The 24,532-nt window shown below is 43.2% G+C and overlaps 1 protein-coding gene across 2 annotated transcripts in view; it reads right to left on the bottom strand.

Annotated features, from left to right (window-relative positions):
- Positions 1 to 24,532, bottom strand: part of AGBL1 (AGBL carboxypeptidase 1) — a 3,462,078-nt gene that overhangs the window by 2,329,097 nt on the left and 1,108,449 nt on the right. For both annotated transcript variants that reach the window (XM_086958112.1, XM_086958114.1), the window contains exon 13: positions 15,031 to 15,120. In XM_086958112.1, the coding sequence (XP_086814238.1) occupies positions 15,031 to 15,120 (90 nt within the window). The remainder of the gene's footprint in view (positions 1 to 15,030; positions 15,121 to 24,532) is intronic.

Raw genomic sequence — 24,532 nt, 5'->3', positions numbered from 1 at the left:
GCCTTTGTGAATTGGCCCTAAAACATCTAAAGTTCGAGTTTTCAAGGAATATCCGTATACAGTTAGTACAGAAAGAAAAGACCATGCCCTCTGCACTTTTATTAATAGTGGGTTTAGTGTCTAAGAGCCGATTTGCAGAGACATATACGAGTGCCTAAAAGAGTACTCCTTAGCACTAGTTCCCATACTTACAAATTCTTTTGTGAATATACCCACCCATGTTTTTAGAATGTTAAGTCTAAAAGTTATTATTCTCAAAGTAATAATTGAGATATTTATTCAGTTTGTACAGCAAGAAAAGACAATGCAAGAAGGCTTAGCATTTGCACAGTGCATGCACAAAGTGACACCTGATGTCTGTACACTCACACACACACACACTGAAAAACATCATTCATATGTGTGATTATGCAAATAGAGCCATATTTATACATTTATACATGCACACACAACTGAACAAACTGACACACAAGTGTGCAAAAAGTTACAAGACTTAAACACATCTATGAGAAAAGGCCACCAGACATGCAGGCACCCACACATACAGACCTACAGGCACAATAACGAAAAGAAATCACGTACATACATCACTAGGTTTTTCAGTAACATATGAATACAAATGAGGTAACAATGCATGCATTTTTATACAGACAACATACATACAGAAACACATAGAGACCTGCACAGACCTTCACATTACCCACAAGGTCAGACAGCACATGAGCAATCATACATAGATGGGGATTGTGTCTGTATTCTAGCAGTATACCAGTTTACTTGTAGCCAAGGTTTCCACATAGCTTCATGCTATTCGGACCATCTTCCCAGGCTGATCTTTTTTCAAAGTATTATTGGCATTAGCTGTAACATTCCATTTGGTTTCATCAAAGCAACCATTGCCTAAATACAACAAACAGAGCATATTATATTTTGAACTAAAAGCCCAGGTCTCGAAGCATTACGTGCTGAGCTCATGGAGGGAGGTCACAACCCTGGCTGTAGCTAGTACCACTGTCCACATTTGTTTGGGTGGTTAACAAATAGTGAGAGGCAGTCACGGCCGGACTGGCCGTAGCGGTCGCCGGGGAATCCCCGTGTGCCCCACAGGTGGGGGCCGGTTTTGGGCCCCTGGGGGCCATTTTTGTTACAGGGCGGTGTTTGCAGCATAGCTGCAAAATCGTCTCTGTAACAAAATCGACAGAAAACTGGCCCTGGCAAAGAGCTCGGCGGCCCCCCAACGGGGGGAGGGAGGGGTGGTCAAGCACTTTGCCAGGGCCGGTTTTAGTTCCCAGTCCAGCCCTGGAGGCAGTAGTCAGATACAGACCTAATGGTGTACAGAGGCTGCTTTTGGCAGTGTCTGGTAGGAGGTGTTTCTTGAGGGGAGACTCTCATATGGATGGGCAAATTAATGATTCTTTAGTGCTCAGTAGATTCAGGATCTTCGTTCTCCTAATTAGTGTCTGTATAGGCAACATTAAAGGGTGTCGAAATCCACTTAGTAACTGGCCTCTCCTTGAATAAATCAATTCAAGTCGGCACTAGAAGCTGGCCCATGCATTGTCTGCCCTCTTTAAGATAATCATGTGCAGGTGATATTAAAGTGCAGTCTGCGTAACATTCCATTCTGGCCTTCTTCGTTCAAACAAAAGTAAAATATCTTATTTTGGGTGGGTAGATTACTCCAAAGTGTACAGAACAACAGGTAACCTGTGTAGGCCTATTGTTCTGCAGGTCATATTTATCAGGTGAGTCAGTCCACTAGTATTAAGTATAAAGCAGACAACCTCTCTAGCCCATTTGTCAGTACAGAATGATGATACCATGCACCCACTCAAGCAAGGACAAAAAATAAAGCACAATGGTCAACTTTCAAGTTATATGACCAGAATACCATTTCCAAAGTTCTCTCAAATATAAAACCAAATAACCACTATAATTACCCCCTACCTTCAAAATGTCTGAAAAGAATCAACCACATTGTCGTCCCCATATGGACAAAAATAATCAATGCCTCACTGTCCCAAGGCGCCTTACCAGATTGCCTAAAAACAGGTCAAGTCCTCCCCATCATGAAAAACCTACAGGGAACCCAGCAGACCCAAACAACTTTCGCCCAGCGACCAATATTCCACTACTAGAAAGACGTCTTGAAAAATGCATGCAACAACAACTGAGCCATCACATCACTAATTTCAGTCTATTGGACAACAGCCAATCTGGTTTCAGACCAGGCCACATTACAGAAACTGCAATCCTACTTATAGTGGGTGATGCATTACAGGCTCTGTATCACAATGAAATTTGTTTACTAGTTCTGCTTGACCTGTCTTCTGCTTTTGACACGGTAAATCACGAAAAATTAATAGCATGGATTAAAGACTGGATGGGAATATCTGGAAATGTGCTGACATTCTTCATATCCTTCCCAAAGAACAGAACGCAAAGATTCTTGGCCAACCAGGTGCTAACCCCACCTTCCCCAAATTCAATTGGAGTTCCACAAGGCTCTAATTTGTCTCCATTACTATTCAACATGTATGTTGAACCCCTTACAGAAATTCTCCAGAACACCAAAATATCCGATCACATGTACGCAGATGACACTCAGATCTACATTAAGATCTCTTCGCTGGAGGAGATCGAGACATTGAATAATGCCTTGAAGATGTCATTACATTGGTTAACTAGCAATCATTTAAAACTAAATGCACAAAAAACGGAATTCCTACTAATATCCCATCCAAAATGTTTCAAAGATGTGGAGAAGTGGACTAAATAGATTACAGCACTAAACTGCACCCCTGTCCTAGTCGACTCGACCAAATCACTAGGAATCATTCTGGATAAGAACCTAAACATGCAAGCCCAAATCAAATCAACAGCGAAGAGTGCCCGTTTTCACCTGTACTACCTTGGAAAGGTAAAACCATTCATTACCACATCAGACCTCAAATTGGCAGTTTATTTATTAGTCATATCAAGGATTAAATATGGCTGCACCACATTAACAGGACTTCCTAAGATCTCCATAGCACCACTAAAAGCCTGTCTCAATGCTTCCGCAAGATTAATTACAGGTTCAAGAAAATACAACACACATTTCTCCAACTTGAAGGCGTTAAACTGGCTACCATATGAAGCCAGAATTCAACTTAAACTGGCATGTATTACTCACAAAGATCTCCACTATAAAAAAACACCAATGTACTTAGCCCAGAAAATTGAGTTATCTAGCGGAGGCAGAATATCCCAAAGTGCCAGAGACCTGTTGCTGAGACCTCCCACCTTTCAAAAGAAGAAAACGTATGACAGAGCATTCTCCAGAGCTGACCCCAGAATTTGGAACTCACTCTCTCCAAACATTAGAAAGATTCCAAACACATCAACCTTCAAGAGGAAAGCGAAGATCTTCCTAATGAGTACATTCCTACCCTAAAAAAACAACTGCCCTCGCAGTTATGGATGCATCCTGCCCAAGAGAGATCACAGAGACATCATAACAATCCTCACAAATGATCGAAGAGTTAGTGCCAAGTAGATCTGATATAGGAATTTGCCTTAATCAAGATAGTAACATATGTAAGGATACACTTCCCAGATAGATGCAAAGGCACTTGAGCAATACAGTACTACAATGAATATATCATACTCTTATTATTTTTCTAACTAATACGAAAGGTACGCATCAGAAACATATGTATAATAATAATGTTATATTTGTTGGAATGAAAACTGTTGTACGACATGTTAATGTAAAGCGCTCTGATACCCATGGGTCATGTTTGCGCTATATAAAACTCTAAAAATAAAACAAAAACAGGTAAAGGAAAAAAACTATAACGTCAGGAACCTAATGGTTTCCTAATCAAAGTCCAGGACTAAAGCATAGTGTTTACTGCATGTAGCAAGATCTGGCTCATGTAGGTGCACAGAGCATTTTGAATTTACTGAACCAAACATAGGGGCAGATTAACAAGACCCTTGCGACACTTTTATGCCGCTGTTAAGTCACCTTTGTGACTCAGCAGCAGCGTAAAAAATACGGCCAATTTATGATGTGACACATCTAGGGAGATGCGTCACGTGGTAAAGCCCTGGGTCACTTTATACCTGCCTCAGGTATAATGTATGCACGGTGGGCGTTCCACGTTGGAAAGCCTAGTAGAAGTGACATAGTGAAATCTACACTTCTAGGATGCCAATGAGTCAACACCTTACACCTGCTTGAAGCAGGCGTAAGGTGTGAAGCAGTGCAGTGGGAATAGGCCTCACAATGCATTGCTGCAGTAGTGTTGTGCTTGCGACACGACTTCAGCAATGCGTGACTTTTGTCCCAACAGATGCATCAGAATTTCTGACGCATCTGTTAATCCTTGGGCCATGGATGCACCGTATTTACAATACTGCGCATCCATGGGGGATACATGGTGGATTTCTCAGGGTGGCGCAGGCAAAGTGACGCATTTCTAAAGGTGTGTCACTTTCTTGTGAATCTTCCCCTTAAAATTCAGCATTAATTGATTTCCTCCTTTGCAAAGCATTTTCTATTGGAATGTTTTGGAACACATGCTACATATGTTAACATGCTTTCAGTCAACTGTTATTTCCTGTGAGATGTAAGCATCTTTTTTTTTTATTTTAGAAATTTCGAAGATTCACTGCAAAAATCTAAAATTGATCGCAATTTATTTATATTTTGCTTTGATGTAAAATGGTACTTAAAATGTTATATTCAGTGAAAAACACAGCTCCATGTGTGTTAGGAATGAGATCATGTAAAGGTTGAAAAACACTGAAATTAGTCAGTTTTGATTTCCAAAATTCTAACAGTGGGATGATACTGTTCTTGTGGTGCCAGTGACGATAACTAGATATTTCATTTTGTTCTTGCTTTATTTGAGCTCACCAACACGTTTTCCAGTGAATTTTGGATAATAATACAATTTCACCTTTCATAATTTAATTATTCATTTGAGGTGTGTGGAAGGTCAATGAAAGTATAGTGATCACAATCACTAAAGAGGAGGAAATGTACCTGAAATAACTGTGACCTTCCAATGAAGGCATCAGATCATACATGATCATTATTCCCATGTCATCCTGCCAAGTCTGTCAATGCAGCAAATATGATCATAGAGGGCAAAACTCCCATTTTTAGGGTAGATTATAGAGTTTCCGCCATGGGCATGCAAAAATGTGACTTGGATCAAATCAAAACTGTTTGTCATAATTGTTTTTATAACTTTTCAGAATTTCAGTAAATGTGAAGCATGCAAAGTTTAAAAAAGCATAGCCTTGGTTGCCTTTCATGCTAGTAGAAACAGTTTCTCCTGCTGTTTATTGAACTGTATAGTCTTGTGACATGGAAGTTATTCTTCACCCACTGCTCAGAGCCCCTATGTTGTACCATTCATGCAGTGGCATAACTAAACTTGAGGGACCCCCTGCATTGTATGTGGACTCTGTGAGGAACTCTCTGGCCAGGGTACTGTGCTGAGGGGGCCTCCCGGAGCTTGCCCCCCCCAGTGCTTACTTTGTAAAATATTAAAGTGCCAGGGCTCTGACCAGGACGTCACTGCAGCTTGCACCACACATCACTCTTGTCATTGCTGCCAAAACAACTACTAACCATCTCTCTCACATGTAAATGCGACAGTTCAGATTATTCCAGGTCCCCAAAGCTAAAGGTGTGGCTGGGGAGGCAGATATTAGCTCTATGTTAATGTATATCAAATTCCTAAACTACAGTTGTTCTGCTCATCTGTAAATTAGATGAGCAGTGCCACCATGTGGTAGACTGTCAACATCATGCTTAGAACAGTTAGGTGCCGAGCACCAGAAACCAATTAAGTGCCTTTGCTGAGCACCGGAAAGCCCCGCCCAAATTAAGGACTGGCCCCCACACACCGCGGGGGTTGCAAGGGCCTAAGTTACACCACAACCTTTATGACGCTCGAGGTCCCACTTGCATCAGTGTCCTGTACTTGTAGCTAGAGCCCCATAAAGATACCATGCCTGATCATCAATCCCCAAAAGACTCCATCCCTGAGTGATCTCTTTCTCACTTGCTCAAACTCTGGGGCAGATTTCCAACTTCTGGCGCATCTCTACTAACCAGCAGGGATGTGCCAGAACAGTTGTGAGCGCAGGGATGGGAAGATGCGTGTCGCATCCTCCGGCGGAAAGGCGGCGCATTGCTGGAGTCGTGTAACAACCGCAACGCAGCTCCAGCAAGGCGCGGGGTGCCCCTATACCTAACTTGCTGTGTCAATCCTTACGCCTGCTACAAGCAGGCGCAGGGTTTTGGTGCAGCATGGCCGTAAAAGTGGAAATCTAGTAGATTTCACTCAGCCACTTTTCTGAGGTGTTTTTGCACCGGAACGCCCCCCTCCCCCCTGTGCCGAAACGCCCACATGTGGCGCAGGGCTTTACAAAGTGATGCATCTCCCAGATGCGTCACGTTGTAAATACCCCACAGTATGGTGCTGGCTTTGCATCGCCGCTGCGTCACAAAAGTGACGCAACGGCGGCGCAAATGTGGCGTACGGGGCTTTAAAATCTGCCCCTCTATTTATGCCCCAGCACCTTCTACCTGGTGTGGGTCTGATCGTAGACAGGTTTCCAGCAGTAGATATTCTGCCCTGCTTAGTTAGTATATGCTGCTGCAGGGAATATCAACGTCTGTAGAGCACAAGATGGGTTAAACGTTGCCTTGTGAAAGCACATGAAGACTATGCCAGTCTTATCAAAGCCTGAAGCTTTTAAGTTTTATATGTTTCTGGATTTTTCCACAACATGGCTCCAGGATAGGCTTTCTAGAGGTTCTGGCAGTAAGATCTTTGCCAATGTGCCAACCTGGGACCGAATGCAGTTGGACAGCCACCTCCACATAGTCTGCTGAGCACTATTTAAATGAGATGTGTTTCAGGTCATGATCACTATTATAAAACAATACTCTAGGAATCCAGGTATACTTTTTGAAGATATATTTAAAATAAAACTCATCCCCTAGTGCGTACAATATGAACTGGAACTATTATTGAAATCAATAACTTAGTGGCAACAACGTTTCCCAGGAGAGGGAATATCAAATATTATTGTAACATATTGGTATGATCATAAAGCCTTTGTTGTATCAATGTTAATAACCCATCCTCATCCCTTTGGTTAACTAAATTAATTTTAGGAATAAAGAAAGAGCCTAAATCAAATTTCAAAAATGGTTCACAACCACATAGCTCGTCTGAACAGTTGAACTACAGTTCAGTGTACAGGAGCATCTGCTACTCTCATCTGAGTTGACAGACAGACTGATAATCTAATCCAGTGAAGACTGAATGTGTCTCGAAGTAGCCTGCAGCAAAGGAATGTGAGACCATTCTGCTTGGCATCTGTCAAATGTCTCTGGTGAAAAACTACCTCTCCCTCTTTACGCTCTGTTCTTATATAATATATCTGATTAAAATAAAGAATTAGCAAAACCAACCTTGGCACCCTATTACTTACATTCATTTTGTGGAACCATGCTCAGTGTTTAACAACAAAAAACAACATGTGGAACAATCAACTTCCATGAAGACTTATTCATTCTTTAAATAATCACGAAGAACAGAGAATTCAATTAATATGCAATAACATGAATATATCCAAGCAGACTTATCACATGTCAATACTGTTATGAATAAATGTGTTTGTATATTTTAACATTTATATCTAAATACCTAACATATAAAATTCACGAAAGGAGATACCTATTAAGAAAAAAATTAATAAATGTAACAAATTTGCCCAACTTTTCAGGTGCAGTTAGAAACGTTGCCTACCACTAACACCCTCGCTGTATTACCCTGTCAACTGTTATATGATTAAGATGCCTCCTATAACGCAATCATTCAGGTTTCAGAAAAAAACTGACAATCAGCTTAGGCAACTGAGTCATGAATCCTAGTGGATCAATTCTACAATAAATCACCCCATTCAGTATTTGTTAATCTCAAGTATCTTGCAACATCCTGACATTACTCCAAATCACTTAAAATACCTATTTTGGACATTCTCTCTCTAATCGTGGCAATCATTGAATCTGGTTGGCTCCCTTCATTACTGTTGTATCTCATTTGAGATACTCTAGGAATCCAGGTATACTTTTTGAAGATATATTTAAAATAAAACTCCTCCCCTAGTGCGTACAATATGAACTGGAACTATTATTGAAATCAATAACTTAGTGGCAACAACGTTTCCCAGGAGAGGGAATATCAAATATTATTGTAACATATTGGTATGATCATAAAGCCTTTGTTGTATCAATGTTAATAACCCATCCTCATCCCTTTGGTTAACTAAATTAATTTTAGGAATAAAGAAAGAGCCTAAATCAAATTTCAAAAATGGTTCACAACCACATAGCTCGTCTGAACAGTTGAACTACAGTTCACTGTACAAGAGCATCTGCTACTCTCATCTGAGTTGACAGACAGACTGATAATCTAATCCAGTGAAGACTGAATGTGTCTCCAAGTAGCCTGCAGCAAAGGAATGTGATACCATTCTGCTTGGCATCTGTCAAATGTCTCTGGTGAAAAACTACCTCTCCCTCTTTACGCTCTGTTCTTATATAATATATCTGATTAAAATAAAGAATTAGCAAAACCAACCTTGGCACCCTATTACTTACATTCATTTTGTGGAACCATGCTCAGTGTTTAACAACAAAAAACAACAAGTGGAACAATCAACTTCCATGAAGACTTTTCATTCTTTAAATAATCACGAAGAACAGAGAATTCAATTAATATGCAATAACATGAATATATCCAAGCAGACTTATCACATGTCAATACTGTTATGAATAAATGTGTTTGTATATTTTAACATTTATATCTAAATACCTAACATATAAAATTCACGAAAGGAGATACCTATTAAGAAAAAAATTAATAAATGTAACAAATTTGCCCAACTTTTCAGGTGCAGTTAGAAACGTTGCCTACCACTAACACCCTCGCTGTATTACCCTGTCAACTGTTATATGATTAAGATGCCTCCTATAACGCAATCATTCAGGTTTCAGAAAAAAACTGACAATCAGCTTAGGCAACTGAGTCATGAATCCTAGTGGATCAATTCTACAATAAATCACCCCATTCAGTATTTGTTAATCTCAAGTATCTTGCAACATCCTGACATTACTCCAAATCACTTAAAATACCTATTTTGGACATTCTCTCTCTAATCGTGGCAATCATTGAATCTGGTTGGCTCCCTTCATTACTGTTGTATCTCATTTGAGCTGGCCAATCAGTCAGTGGTCTACTGCTCCCAGCGTTTGGTCACTATGAGTTGTTGAGCATCTTTTAGTACTTTTTGTGAGTGTTTGAAGACGTCATTGGGATGATGAGAATAGTGGAGGTATCTGGTGTCAACCTGTGTTCTAGGTCCCAGTTAAAACCTGTTGCGTGGATAGGATGTGTAATGGTGGAGATACCTTTTACTAATAGTCGGTTTATGTTATTGATTATTTGTTTGCTTACTTTGTTAGATTTAATGCCACCTGTGGGATTGGAGGATTATATCTGACCTCCTTCTTTGATGGAGGATATACCCTTGCTATGTCACTGGTGCAGATCAATCTGTCAGTTTCATTGCAGTCTGTTGGTTAGATCAATGGATTCGCTCTGATACTTCAGTACTTTAAAATGTATTAGGGTGCTGCTGTGACACTGGGCGTGTGTGGTACTGCTGTTATGGGAGGTATATACTAAGCAAATAAATTACATTTGCAAGCTCGAAGAACCTCGGAGAGCAAAATGCATAGAGTATGCACAGAAAATCTAAAGTGTTTAACAGTGCTATTCCACACTTGAAATACCTGAGGGGTGTGCTTTACTCTGCAATTTGTTAGCAATAGGTAGATCCACTCACCACCTCACCTCTAGCCGGCACTCCTCTCTCTTCTGATTTCACAATGCGCCTGACTTGCTATCTAGATGTCTAACTGGATGTGCAGCAAAGGAGGGGTTGCAACTGTCAGTCAAAGCACATCTTCCTCACAATGTGTTAGGCTCCATATGCTGCTGAAAACCTCTACTAAGATCTCTGCGATTTCACTGACTATGTTGTTCTGAGCAATGCAATGGTTTCTGCATCTACTGCATGACTCACTGTGGTCTTTAGCCACTAGACAGCCTAGGCACCCCTTTAGGTATTATCTGTGTTTCTTTTGTAGCTTCCTGTGTTGTCCTCCCCAACTCCACTTGCTGTGTCTCTAAGTGACACATCAGTGGCTTATTGGAAGCTCCACATTTTGGGCTGCACCCATGGGAGCACAAATCTGGTTGCAAGCAGGCAAAGGAGCAGGCAAATGCGCAGATGAGTGGGCTTCCTAGCCAGTGGACCTCTTTCTTGTGGGTGCAGTGACATGATAAAAGTGTGTGCAATCAGATGTAGCATGAGGCAGAAAAGTATATTAGAAGGAGATGACAGTGGCGGCCAGCACACAAGCAGCAGTAGTGCAATGAACCCATCAGACCTGTCATGAAAAAGGGGTACAAAAGGGGGTGGTGATGGACGGAGCATCTGAATCAATCAAACACTCACACCCAGTCAAAAGATCTGGGTTTAATCCATCACCGTTCTTTAGCCCACTCTGCCACCCCAGTTCAGACATGGCTATATGCAAATCAGTCTGACCCTGTACCTCATGGGAACAGTCCAGCCCGAACTACCAAGCCATGTCTTCCCTGGACCGGAAACAAGCTTCCGAGGACCGGTTTCTGGCATTCCAGCCGTCTTCAGCCCGGCTTGCTCGAATCCAGTGGCAAAGTGAGCAAGGGACTCACGTCTGAGCATACCCTGCCACACTTATGTGGCCAAAAGCGGTACAAAAGGGGGTGGTGATGGACGGAGCATCTGAATCAATCAAACACTCAAACCCAGTCAAAAGATCTGGGTTTAATCCATCACCGTTCTTTAGCCCACTCTGCGTCCATCACCACCCCCTTATGTACCTGTCATGAAAAAGGGGCGCTGTCAGCCCATAAGCAGGTAGGGTCCAAGGAAGTCCAATGAATGCAAATACCATCATCTGTTGGTGTCTGGCATTTGGCCAGAGCACAGAGAATCTAAAGACCCTTACACCCTTTATGTTTTCTCCCAGGATGTGCAGTATTTATTTCTCTTTGAAATGGTAAGGCTCTTCCAGGGGTCCAGAGGAAATAAAAAAACATGTGAGACCCTCCGCTCTAGATAGGGTAGACAGTATGTTGTCCATGGGCCATCAGCGTAAAGTGTCAGCAGATTTTATACAGGAAAAAACATGACAGCCCTCTCCACTGTAGACAGAGCAGAAGGAACTTAAGTTTAACAGACAATGTACTCCATGTCCTACATATTCAAAATCGGACCCTGTGTCTCTAAAATTGAAGTAAAAATCTTTCAGCTGGGCAAGGGCCAAGGCTGGACCAGCAAGCATCCATTAGCATTGGATATGTCTCAATCAAGCTCCCACTAAATCTGTTGCTTTTGGCATAAAAAACGCTCATAGTCAGACAACACTAGCTTTTTTAGTCACTGAGGTTGCTTTGTCACTGGAATTTTTTCACTCTACATACGGTCCAAGGGCTTCTGCTCAGACTTAGTCATGTTTTCAATTCTTACAATCCACCAGTGGGGTAAGGCTGGAAGCTATAGCCGAGCTGAGGCTCCATTAGGCTAGATACTTTTCTGTGGGATCCCATGGAACATGTTTTCAGCATGACAAAAAGCTTGGGGCACGACAATCCTGTTTTTCTTGCCCCCATGAGTTGTAACCACCCGGAGCGCACCTCAGCATCTTGTCCCAATCCTCCAAAGTTAAAAAAACATTTAAGTCCAGCTTTGTTTCCCCCTATAGGGAAGGTTCTTTCTGGCCAATCCTGGTTCCAGTTCCCTAGTGCAAGCTTTTTGCCACTTACCTCCTCCTGCTGGATCATTTGACTCCAGTCACATATTAGGACGAAGGACGTATGAAAAGCTCCCAATCATGACAAAAATCCCTTTAACGCTGCCATAGATTATAATAGATTAAGAAGTTACTTAATTGGCCCTACGATTTAGTATATCAAGCCAGGTATTTTGAAATAATTCCAAACTTTCTTCATTGTATTCAATCATTTCTGATTCTTTTCTAAAGGTAGACACATCTGTACCATTACCATCCTAATCCTGACTTTATAAAACACTGCAGATAAGCAGCGGCTCCATAATCCACGCATGAATCAATAACCTGCTAGTACCTCTCTCGATCCTTGATCCCGAAAAAGGAGATACTTCCTGTTGGAAGCTACCCTTTTGCAGGGTCTTTCCCAGATATGTTGCCATGTGTTGCTGAACCCATTTTTGTTAGTCTTAGGACTTCATGCACTGTACCAATGCTAACCAGTACTAAAGTCCTCTTCCTAAAACATGGTAAAATTGGCCTATACCTGATTAGCACAGTTAATTTACGTGTAAGTCTTTAGTAAATGGTAGTACATGTACCCAGGACCTGTAATCTAAATGCTTCTATTGGGCTTGCAGAACTAATTGTGCCACCCACTGAAGCAGCCTTTTGAAACATGTCTCAGGCTTGCCACTGCAGCCTGCTGTGCAGATTTAAACTGCTATTTCAACCTTATTTTGCCATGCGTAAACCTTTATTTTTAATAATTATAAGTCACCACTAAGGTAGGTCCTAACAGCTCCTAGAGCAGGGTGCATGGTGTTTAACACGTAGGACATGTGTACTTATGTTTTACATATCCGGGCAGTGAAAAACTTCTAAAGTTAGTTTTCACTTTGGCAAGGCTACACTCCGATACCTTATTACATTTAATAAGTGATAACCTATGATTAGAAGCTGAGAGAGATATGGTGTCTATACTCAAATTCATTTGAATTAAAAAACTTCTGTAATGATAAAGTCAGATTTTATGTCACAATTCTGAAAATGCCACATTTAGAAAGTTTGCATTTTCTTGTCCTAATCATTTCTGCTTTCTGATTCACATGCCTGAAAAGCTCTTTCATTGGGGTCTGTGTATTCCTCTCAGACAGTGACACAAAGGGACTTGTTGTGGGCAGGTTGGGCTACCCTGCCAGGATGTCAGGGGGTGAAGCTATTCCCAGCCCCACTTATACTTCAAAGTGCTTGCCGCCAGCACACAAAAAGGACCTTGACACCAGTCATAGCGCCAGACCTCGTACAGCTTTGGCAGGGGGAAGGGAATAACTTTTCAGGGATGCGGGTAGTATAGGAAACCCCCCCCCCACTTTAAAGGCTGATACCAGGTGTTAGACTTGGCCCTTCTTGAAGGGTCATCCTGGATTTTTTTGCCTTTCTCCTAGTCTTTTTTCTGACCTGGTGATGGTGGTTTTAGGACTCCAGTGACGTTAGCACTGCTGTTGCGTGCACAGTGCGTGTGCTCTCTGTGGTAAACATGGTAAGATTGGTCTACACCTGTTTGGTGTATTTAACCCCTCCCATGCTCATGATGGAACCGTTCTGTCACGAGCCTCGGGTGGGCTGTGCTGGTGATGGAACGGTTCCATCACGGCGCGAATTCCGCACCTGCGCGGCGCGAATTCTGCGCCTGCGCTGGACGTTCTGAAGAGCGGGCGGGCCGTGTCGAAACCGTTCCGTCACAAGCACAGCTCACCCGGGGGCCGTGACGGAGTGGTTCCGTCACGAGCACGGGACCGCTGCGCGGCCCCGCCTCCCCCTTAGCGCTGCGGTGGAATAGCCGCCGCAGCGAAGGGGTTAATTTACCTGTCAGTCCCTTGTAAAGTGGTATCTCAGATACCCAGGTCCAGTAAATTAAATGCTACAGGTGGGCGTGCAGCGCTGATTGCGCCACCCACCAAAGTAGCCTTTCAAACCTGTCTCAGGCCTCTGCCATTGCAGGCCACTGAGAGGCCCTCAGCTTTAATAATGTCTGGCCTCAGCACAACTCTGCCCCATCTCTTGTGGAATTACTCCTTGATGTCTGATCCATACTACCTGAAAGATGAGCCACATACATGTTGACCCACTTCTCTTTGTAAATACTGGTTTATGATTTTTGGATGTGTGCTTCAGGTCCTTGAGCTTCAAATTTTTTTCTCAACCTGCAACATCTAAGAGTGCAGGAATTCCAGCTCCTGGACTGAAGGGCCACATTGGTAGTATTCTGCCATGATCGGCTGGTACTGCCACGTGAAGGCTGTTCAAGAGGGTGCATCATAGCAAAAACCATTGTTTTACCCTTATATAAAATTTTCAAAATGAAAATTCAAGTAAACCGCAATCTGAGTATTTTACAGCTATGTAAAGAACTCGGAAATTCAGTCGAAAATAATAGTTAAACCATAGCAAAAATATGAACCAACTTCTGTTCGACAAATTGCAACTTAAATTTCTAGGATCTCAGAACATTATCATTGACAGCATATCTGAGTTCCTCCCCTGCGCATGACGTATCAATTAGAAGAGTAAAGATGGTACTTGAGGGAAGGAGGCAGGCACTGGTGAAACTCTATGTAGGACAAAGGCATATCAATGTTCATGGAACGTGATTCCTCGTGACAAACCAGAAGTGGAGTGAGAGCTGGGCCCAGATTGGGTGATACCTTACCTCAGTGCTGACTTGTGCAGCGAGGTGAACTGAAAATAATAGCATGTCTGGATCTTCCTGACTGTGAATAACATTAAGAAATTAAGTAGTAGAAACTATGCATTCCTCGTGACATCTGCACTGCTCCCTCGCCTCCACTCTTTATATAGCACCTTTGTATCGAGGGATTTGAATCCAGCAGGAAGAGCGGCTGCAGATTCTGGCTGGGGAATGCATATCTATCTTTAAGCTTCCGTGCGTCCAAGAAAAAGTAAACTGCTGATGCTGCATAAACGAGTTAAAAAGACAATTCAAGTAAAGTTGTGTTCTTGGAAACAATCAATTTTAACCTGTAACTGTTTAAAGTAACTTGAAGAACCATGCCACAGTCTTCCAATCTCTCTCTTAGAGCTACACTTACCGGCGCACTTGAATAACTTTCCGAAGATTTCCCGATTCAAACTTAGAATAGAATTGTAGCGATTCGATGTCATCAGAATTTTCCAAAGGCCTAAAACAAAATCAGTAGCACATTTCAAACTACATAAGTGAAAGTCATAAGTTGAAAAAAAATACTTGTCATGCTAATACATCATACGCGAAGAACTTTTAGTTAAGTTGGAAGCAGTAGTATCAAATGAAAACACAAGGCTCTAAGTTTAGAAGAGGTTCATCTATAGAAAGAAAAGATGAGCAAAGAGTCACCCCTACTCAGATAGGCGCTGAGACTTCAAGAGTGCCCCACAAGCCCACAGAGAGCATACTAAAGAGCATTCTGAGTAACGGCTCCAAACTAAGGAAGTCTCTACAGGGAAATAAAATCATATAGACACAAAGGAATAACAACATACAACACAATGTTTAATCATCAATCATCAGTCGTTATACAGTGAGACTTGGGTCATGATGACAGGCTGCTCCAGTCGGGTTCGAATGCCATGTGGGTGAAGAACCACAAAATAATAGTTGAACCACACTTTAAGGCAGCAAAGAATAAAATATCAACAAATGCACACATCACATAATCGGTTGATTTAGGTTTTCATGTTCTACCAATGTTTTGAATGATGAATGATATTAGATAATAGAGACACGTCACTAATTGTATTACTATTGTTAACAAGAACTTCACTCAGTGTCATGTTTTAGAACAAGAAATGGTAGGTGTACCTCCAGTTATAGATACACGATTAGCAAGAGGTTTCAACCCAACCTGAATTAATTGTTTTGCCTTCTTGTAACTGCAACTAGAACAGTGTCCAGATATTGTCATTCGAGAAACATAAAAACATGAAAATAGACTTTGTGCATTCTTTCAACTATTCTATATGTGTGTGTGTATATGTGTGAGGTAGTGTGTATTCAGCACATATTATGCAAGCCTAAATCACAAAGGTATCTTTTTGTGCATACATAACTTTGCAGATAAATACGTTCGAATTCTAAAGTTGGATAATTGGACTGAAAATGTAGGTTGGGAATTTGAAAGTATCACACTTGGGAATCCATTCTTCCATTATGAAGGGAAGTTCCCAAAACTGTTAGCTCCTTCTACTTATCGATTGTGCCTTTCTATATTACCTTATATGTACATAAAACTTGCTTCTGTGTTTGTACCGCCTTCTTTTGAGTCTCTTTGTGGGTATAAAGGGACCTTGCTCTTTTAGTTTGGGGTGCTACTTCTTGCAATACCGCAGGGTACTGTCTGAACCCTAGCACCACCTCATGAGGTGTAATAAACTTTACCTTTTCTATTTCAGTTTCTGTGCCAACTTCTTCCTATATGGTCTGAGGTTTTTGTGCAGAGAAGGGCGAACTCCTTGCACTGGTGGGCCTTGCTGAGGCTCGCTACTACAAATTGGCGCCTGACACGTGGAGCTCATCGACGACTCGGATGACCAAAGGAGTGGTCGCGACGAAGGATTGGGATCTCGCCGTGGACGATCATTGCCCGAGGAGACCCGAGACTTGGCAAACCAAGGCGTATTTTCCTTCTTTCTGATCTGACCATCCAGGTGGCACCGGTCCTCGACTGAGATCTCTTCTGTTGATTTGCCGTGCAGTGACCGTTTGGTCGAATTTAGAACTTGGCAGTTGGAATCTGGATGCCCTGTGAGTGGTAAGAGGCGTTTTTCGGAACTTGCTATGGGTTTTGGATGCCCTTGTTTAGTAAGGTAGTTCTAGGAACACTTACTGTGGCATATTTGTTTTGAAAGACTAGTCATATTTGTATCCTTTGTATGTGATATATGAGTTGCAATTCATATAGGCAGGTAATGTGGAGACTTTTCGTCAATCTGATTTAGATTTGAACAGCACATTGTACTAGAAGTACCTTAAGTGCTACTTTGATTATAATATTACATATTTTGTACTATTTCTGGCATGCCTGTTTTTAGCGCGCTTCGTAGGATGCGCTGCTTTTGTAGTGGTACCAGTTTGAGACTTGAGGAATCGCAACCGGCTCCCCCAGAGGGGACGCCTAATAGAGATATGTATGTTAAACATGGTCTTTCTTCCATAATGTACAGCACATTGTGGAATAAATACACTCGCAAGGATCCCGAGTTACGTTGGCCTATACATGGGTCATTTGATATGCGAAAGATTGAGTATGTGGAACAATGTATGTTTGAGCGGAAGTCTAGACGTGATATGTTTGATTGTGTGCGTATGTGGGAGAAAGAAGTGCATGAACGAGCGAAGCGTGAGCAAGCCTTGATTGAGAAAGAGCAACGGAAGACTGTGTATGAAAAAGCATTGGAGTTGAGAAAGAAAGAAGTGAAAGAATTGAAAGAGAGAGGAGAGAAAGAACACAGATTACAGGTATCTGGCCAATACGCTGTTCGACAACCTCTCTATCCTGTCCTTAATAAACCGCAAGATGATTTTTTGTTACTAGATCGCCTTCCACCTCCGTATGCCGTTCCGTCTGCTCCGTCTGAAGACGATGAGGATTCCAGGTCAGAGCAACAAAAGACGCGAGACGCCCGTTCTATGTTGTCCGTTGAGCGTTAGTCCGACCTCAGACAGGCCGCTCGTAAAGCACTTCGTAGCACTGCTCCTGCTTCCAAACTTATAGATAGCATGAAAGGGTGGCAGGAAAGAGAGCAGTTATATTTTACTGAGACGTTTGCAATAGCAGTTATTGCTCTATTTCAGAAACATTCTACAGAGTTAGAGCCCGATGATGTAGCAGCTGATTGTAAGCAAATGCGGGATGGTTTTTTTGTTCTCTCCCAGGTGGATGATACGATCAGGTGTTTGGTTAAATTACGAACTGAGGCGGTTCACTTGCAGGAGGAGAAAAAGACTGCAGATACAGCTGCACGGACATCTCAGACCGGAGGGTCGCAAGCTCCTATCTTTGGAACAGATAAGACAATGATAGTTCATGCGAAACCTATGCGGGAAGCCGCGCCTTTGTATGTTCCTTCTAAAGGAGGGGGTACAAGTGATGATAAAAGTTCTACTGAAGCTAAAGGTTATTTTATCTATATTTGGGTGTATACTCCTTGGAATAGGGCAGATGTATTGGCACTTAAAACAGCATTACCTGACCCGTGAAAAATCCAGCTGCTTTCTATGAGGAAGTTGAGGGAGCCATTAGCTCTTGCACTATGACCTTGTGTGATATTGATGTATTTTTCGGATTGATATTACCACCAGATATGTGGAGGACCGTTCGTAAAGTTGATGATCGTATAACTTTTGGCGCGGGATGGAAAGATATAGAGCAAATGGATGAGGAAAGGGAACCTGCTCAAAAGCAGTGCCAATTGATATTAGATCGTCCCGCAGCTATATTAGTTAAGTTAAAAACGATTATTCCCCCTGAAAAGATAGATAGGACTGTTCTAGCGTCATGTAAGTAAAAAAGGTAAATGAATCAGTTTCTGATTTCTTTAAGCGCTTCGAGGAAGCATTTCACGATTTTAGCCGTCAGTCATTGACAGATGACACGAGCAGACATTTCTTTGTTGATAAATATGTTACGAATCTGTTACCAGGGATAGATAGCCGTTTAAAAGCCAGTGAAAGCTCTTGGACTACATCTTCTCCAGCATCTGTTTTGACTATGGCTCAATATTATGAACGTCAGGAATTAGAAGCGAAAGGTAGTGAGGACAAAAAGACTAAGGAATTAAAAACGAAAGTTATGCTGGTTCAAGCTTATGGTCCATCTTCTAGAGGTAATGATAGAGGCAGACGTGGATTTTATGGTTCTTCTTACACTCGTTCGAATTTGTCTATTAATAAATGTGCGTATTGTAAAAATTTGGGCATAGGGCGGCCGATTGTCTAGTATTGCGTTCCCAACAGTATTCACGAGGTCGGGGACAAATGAATAATCGCTCAGGATAATCAGGGCCTAGGGGAAATACGAACGGTTGCGCTAGGTTTGATACTAATGTACGAGCGCAGGATGGGTTTAACACGTTTGATAGACAAAATCAATACCAGATGTCTGATTATGTGCAGCCTGATTTTCATGATTCTGCTTATGCATAGGATTGCCTAGGATGGGGTAAGGAATCAGTTGAAGTTCCAGTAGATCAGACGGGTCCTTATGTTACAGCACATGTTTTGGATTCTACTGATCAGTTTCTGGTTGATACAGGAGCTACCCATAGTGCCTTGTCTAAACAATTGGTTCCTAGGGCTCCCCTGTCTGGTGTAACTATTACATCGATAGGTTTCGATGGAACACCTTCCCTTAGCCCATTGTCACAACCACTTGCATTCCATGTCGATAAATTCACTGCTCCATGTCCGTTTCTGCTTTCTCGAAACACACCAGACAATATTGTGGGTCTCGATATGCTCAAGCATTTCAGGGCTACAATACGATGTTCTCCTGAAGGGGTGCGTGGTATTTTGAATGATAATCATCCTGTGATCGAAAGAGCTTGTCTTGTTGAAGAGGATATTGCATTTGCTTCACTCCCTAAAACTTTGTGGGCTACCTCAGATACTGATGTGGGTCAAATGGTTATCCCACCAGTACATATTAGTGTCAAGGAGGGAGCTGTGTTGCCACGTTTGCCTCAATACAGAATTTCACAGAAGGGTGAGAGAGGTAAACAAGATTGTAGTACTGAAGTACCCTGTGGTTTCTGATATTACGGCACTTCTTACTTTGGTCCCCCCAACTGCAACCACGTTCTCTGTTATGGACTTGAAGAACGCTTTCTTTTTGATCCCTATTCATCCTGATGGCCGATATTTGTTCGGTTTCACTTTGAATAAACCGATTGTATAGATTTTCTTAGAGTTCCTCAAGGCTATGCTGAGAGTCCAAGCATTTACAGTCAAGCATTGAAAAGACAACTTGATTCTTTTGTTTTGCCTGAAGGTGTGGCTCTCATACAATATGTCGATGACATCTTGTTGGCAGCCGATACCCCTGAACAATAAGAAAAATGCACTTTGTCCTTGCTTTCTTTTCTTGCTTCACATCATTGTTGGACCCGGCCCTTTTGGCAGGTTCACCCCGAGACTTTTTGCTTTTTCCTAGCCTGTTTCTGGAACCTGGTGGTGGTGATTTTAGGCCGTTGCGCACTTTGTCACTGTGGTACAGTGTAAAGTGCGTGAGCTCTCTGTGTATGTGTGGTGAGTGACCTGACCTCCCATAGGAATGAATGGGGAATATGTATGCCCATGGTAGTTCCTGATGTGAGGGGAGTGCAGGGTCAAGTTTGGTATGTGCAAACTTGTGAGATTGAATGCTGCGTAATGGTATATGCGGCATGATTGTATCTTGTGTAGAAGTGCCACTTTTAGAAGTTGGCATATTTGTGTAATTTGTGTCTGGCGTGTGATTGGCTGAGGCTGGCTGGTGAGCCTGGCTCCAAGAGTCTGGGAGGGTCTGCCCCGGTGGTGAATGGAGTGTTTAGCATGCTGATGTGACGGGAGGAGTGAGCCTGGGCCTGCTTGTGGATTGACCGTCTGGTTTGAAGGTCCTGAATGGGTCTGGGTTTTCCCCACACAATGCTGGCTCCACCCTCTGGGGTGCGTCTGATGTCCCTAGCCTGGCCAGTAAAAGGAATTCCCTTTAACCAGTTGTAGCTTCACAGCTGCCCAGCAATTAGTGGGCAGCTGCACTGTTTATGTCTTGTGATGGTTCCCAGGTGCCCAGCAAGTAGTGGGCACCTGCAACATTTAGGTTTTGCGCCAGTGGCGCGCCCCTGACTGGCGCTGCATGGCAGCGCGCCCTGACATTCTGGACACAGGGCTCTTTAGTCCCTTTATTAGATGGGGGCTGGTATGTGATTTTATTTAGTCACAATATGATTATCTATTTGATGGTAATTGCCTAATGTGAGTTTTGCGCAATGTGATGTGGTGCTAGGAAATGTAATGTATTTAATATGATCACACTGCCTGCACCCTGCTAGACAAAGGAATTTACAGTATAAAAAGGGGCTGTGTCCCCTTACAATTTGTTCTTCTTTTTGGACTTGAATATTGCCAGGGGCCTGCTGCTGCTTGGGCCCAGGGAAATCCCTGGGCCCTGCCCAGCCCCTGGACACCTGATGGACTTTCCTGGATGCCTGGAGGACTTCTGGGGGACCCCTCTGCCTTGCCTGGACTGATTGGGGGAGACTTTGCTTTGCCCCTGGGAATCTCTGGGACCTTTGGCAGCATGGAGAAGCTGCATTTTCCTGCAGAGACCTTTTTCTTGCCTTTACCCAGGCTTGTTGCAGCCTAAGCGCTTGGGAGCGCTTGATTGGTATTCAGAGTGCCTGGAAGCTCTGTATTTCCCCCCTGAGCGCCTGGGAGCGCTCTATCTGTGTTGTAGTGCTTTGGAGCGCTTTATTGCCCCCAGCGCTTGAGAGCGCTTTGTTTTTGCTTATAGTGCTGTATGCACTTTACTTTGCCCCAAGTGCTAGTAGCGCTTTTATTTCCCGTTTATTTAATGTAAGTTACAACAGGAGTCCACCCCGTGCTTTGGTGAAGAAATCGCCGCCGTGGCCTCGACAGCGCGACCAGAGCCAGTGGGCTCGTCAGGAGGGCCGCGCTGCCATTGGCTGGCCCCAGGAAGAGTTGTCGCGCAGCCATTGGCTGCCCACCGGAAGAAGAGGTCCGGCCCGCCGCCTGGTTGTGGGTGGGCCGGGAGGACGTGTTTGGCGCTTCCCCCTGCCTGGGGGGAGCCATTGGCGGTGTTGCCGGTCTCCCGTGCCCGGAGGGAGACCGGAGAAGAAGAAGATTGCGGCGGCCGTTTTGGGGCCCCCGTGACCTAGAGGGAGCCCCGAGATGAGAAGAAGCTCTTGGGTTGAGCCCCGCCGCCCAGGACCGCCACCGGAGGAGCCAAGAAGCAGACGGTGAGTGCGGAAGGGCAGGGGGCTCAGAGTGATGGTCGGAGCGGCCCCGGATGGCAGCGGGCCGCTCCAACAGTGTACAGAGCCTGAGAGGCTCCAATGACGGCCACAGTTGTTTCTTAAGAGCCCGTGAGAGGCTCTGAGGGCATAGTTGTTCCTGAAGAGCCCTGAGAGGCCCCAAGCCCGCAATATTGTTTTAGAGCCCTGCGAGGGCTCCGGGGGCATTTGTTCTTTCGAGTCCCCCAGAGGGGGGCTCCACCGAAGGCACCAACATTTGTTGTAGAGCCCTAGAAGGCTCCGGGGGCCCTTTTTAGTTAGAGGGGACGCCGGGGCACATTGCCAGTGCCCGCCCCCTCTTGCCTGCGAGTGTTATGTTTAGAGCCTGTGTGGCACCAGCATTTGGGACACAAGTGTTTTCAGAGCCTGTGTGGCTCCAGCAGTGGGCGCAGTTTGCGCCTAAGGGTCAGTGAGGACCCTGTTGCAGTTTTTGCTTCACAGCTGCACAGCAATTAGTGGGCAGCTGCACTGTTTATGTCTTGTGATGGTTCCCAGGTGCCCAGCAAGTAGTGGGCACCTGCAACATTTAGGTTTTGCGCCAGTGGCGCACCCCTGACTGGCGCTGCATGGCAGCGCGCCCTAACATTCTGGACACAGGGCTCTTTAGTCCCTTTATTAGATGGGGGCTGGTATGTGATTTTATTTAGTCACAATATGATTATCTATTTGATGGTAATTGCCTAATGTGAGTTTTGCGCAATGTGATTTGGTGCTAGGAAATGTAATGTATTTAATATGATTACGCACCTTGTCGTACACCTCTTAATGTTTTCAGGCATCATGTGTTCTTGCGCTATTGAGTTAGGTTCTGGCACCTCCGAATGATTTTATGCATCATGTGTCTTCCTTGATTTTACACCTCTGAATGTGTTGGTTTATGCATCATGTGTTTTTCCTTCCTTGCACCAACATAGTTTCTCTCAATACGTTTTGCGACCGGCAATTTCATATGGGAATGATTGAATTCCATTAGTACGTATACCGCACTTCACCGACCACATAATCTACACATTGCACTAATATATCAGCCTATTCAAACTTTGGCCGAAATTCGGTCCTCCCCTTGTGAAAAATATCATTTTGAATAATATCATTTTGATATATCACTGCTCGATTTATGGCCGTAAAATTTGACAGATTAACCAGTCTAAAATAAGTCCGTATTCTGAATATGAATTCGAGGGTTCTTTTGGGATTCCAACATGGAGGTAAACGAATAGGAAGCGAACGGTCTAGTTATTCACTACGTCACGTAGAGACGCCTTTTAACGTCCGTTTAGACCCGGTCACGTGTCCAAACAGGAACACTGCCGTTTGGGTCCGGACGCGTTACACGCCGCTTCACGGCTTTATCGAGGTAAGCGGTTCTACATGTACTGGCCTATGCTTCTATGCAGATTGATAGAAAACAACAATAATAATACTTCAGGAGCATAACTCCAATCTTAATTCTGGTGTCGTTTCAGCTGGAGGCGCCACGCATATCTGAGCCAAACCCGGCATTAAAGAAATATTTTCACCAAATAGGTAAGGCAACGCTTCTGTTGCACCAAGAGCTATCCTTGAATTCCATGAGTTATATTAGAACGGATGACCAGTGTGGCCCTTAATTAATTAATTTTTACAGAATAGTACCCTGTTCGCCGGGGGCAACATTTGGAAACAATTATACATCGTGATCTTCAAGCCTGAGTCTATCAAAACAAGACAGTAGATGTAAGTTTATACTATACTTACATACTGTTTAAATATTCGAACTGAAGGTGAATGCGTAAATCACTTTACAGGTGTAATAGAAAATAAAGGGGGGTGCGGATTACATTCGGACTTGTACTATGTTGGTTATGTGACAGGTCCAAGTGCGCTATTTATAGCTTTGAAGTCTTATGACTTTGTTTTAGATATAACAGACCTGTGAATTGGCTGTATTTATTAAAGAATTAAATGCCAACCTGTTCGAAGTAACTCAGATTACTTAATCTGATTACAGAATTGACTTCTCATCATATACTCATACGGAGTATCTGCGGTTAAGGGCCCGGCTGGGTTGGAATTATCACCAGCTGAGCGGTGAGCTTCGATTTTTTTTTCCTTACATTCTCACTACTGTGTTTTTTCTTGCCTGAACAATTGAAATAGGATGATTAGTGATGAGATTTTTCCTGTTTTTGTGTTTTTCTTTTCTCCATATTTAATAAATAGACCTTTCTGATCTGAACACAGCCATCTAGGTATGTGACGTACACACCATTAGGTCCAGAGTTTCTACACTAGTCACGGATTCACGGAGCATGCAGTATGACTGAGTCGTACACAGATAGATCACTTTTTAGCCAGAGACTCTGTCTCCTAAGAACAATAATTCGACTACACCTACGTACTAGTGCACAAAATCACTATTAGACTGCACGTTTAGTGATAATAGTGGTAATTTTCACACTTACGACACGGACGTGTTGGGGTGGCACTCAGTAATCAAAGATGTATTTACGTACACTCACTGGAGTAGAAGCAAAAAACTGAGCATGCAAGACCATGTAACCA

This window comes from Lissotriton vulgaris, chromosome 2_1 (genome assembly GCF_964263255.1).
Source record: "Lissotriton vulgaris chromosome 2_1, aLisVul1.2, whole genome shotgun sequence".
Taxonomy (NCBI): Eukaryota; Metazoa; Chordata; class Amphibia; order Caudata; family Salamandridae; genus Lissotriton; species Lissotriton vulgaris.
Note: the sequence above shows the minus strand (reverse complement) of the source record. Positions and strands in the feature narration are given on the sequence as shown.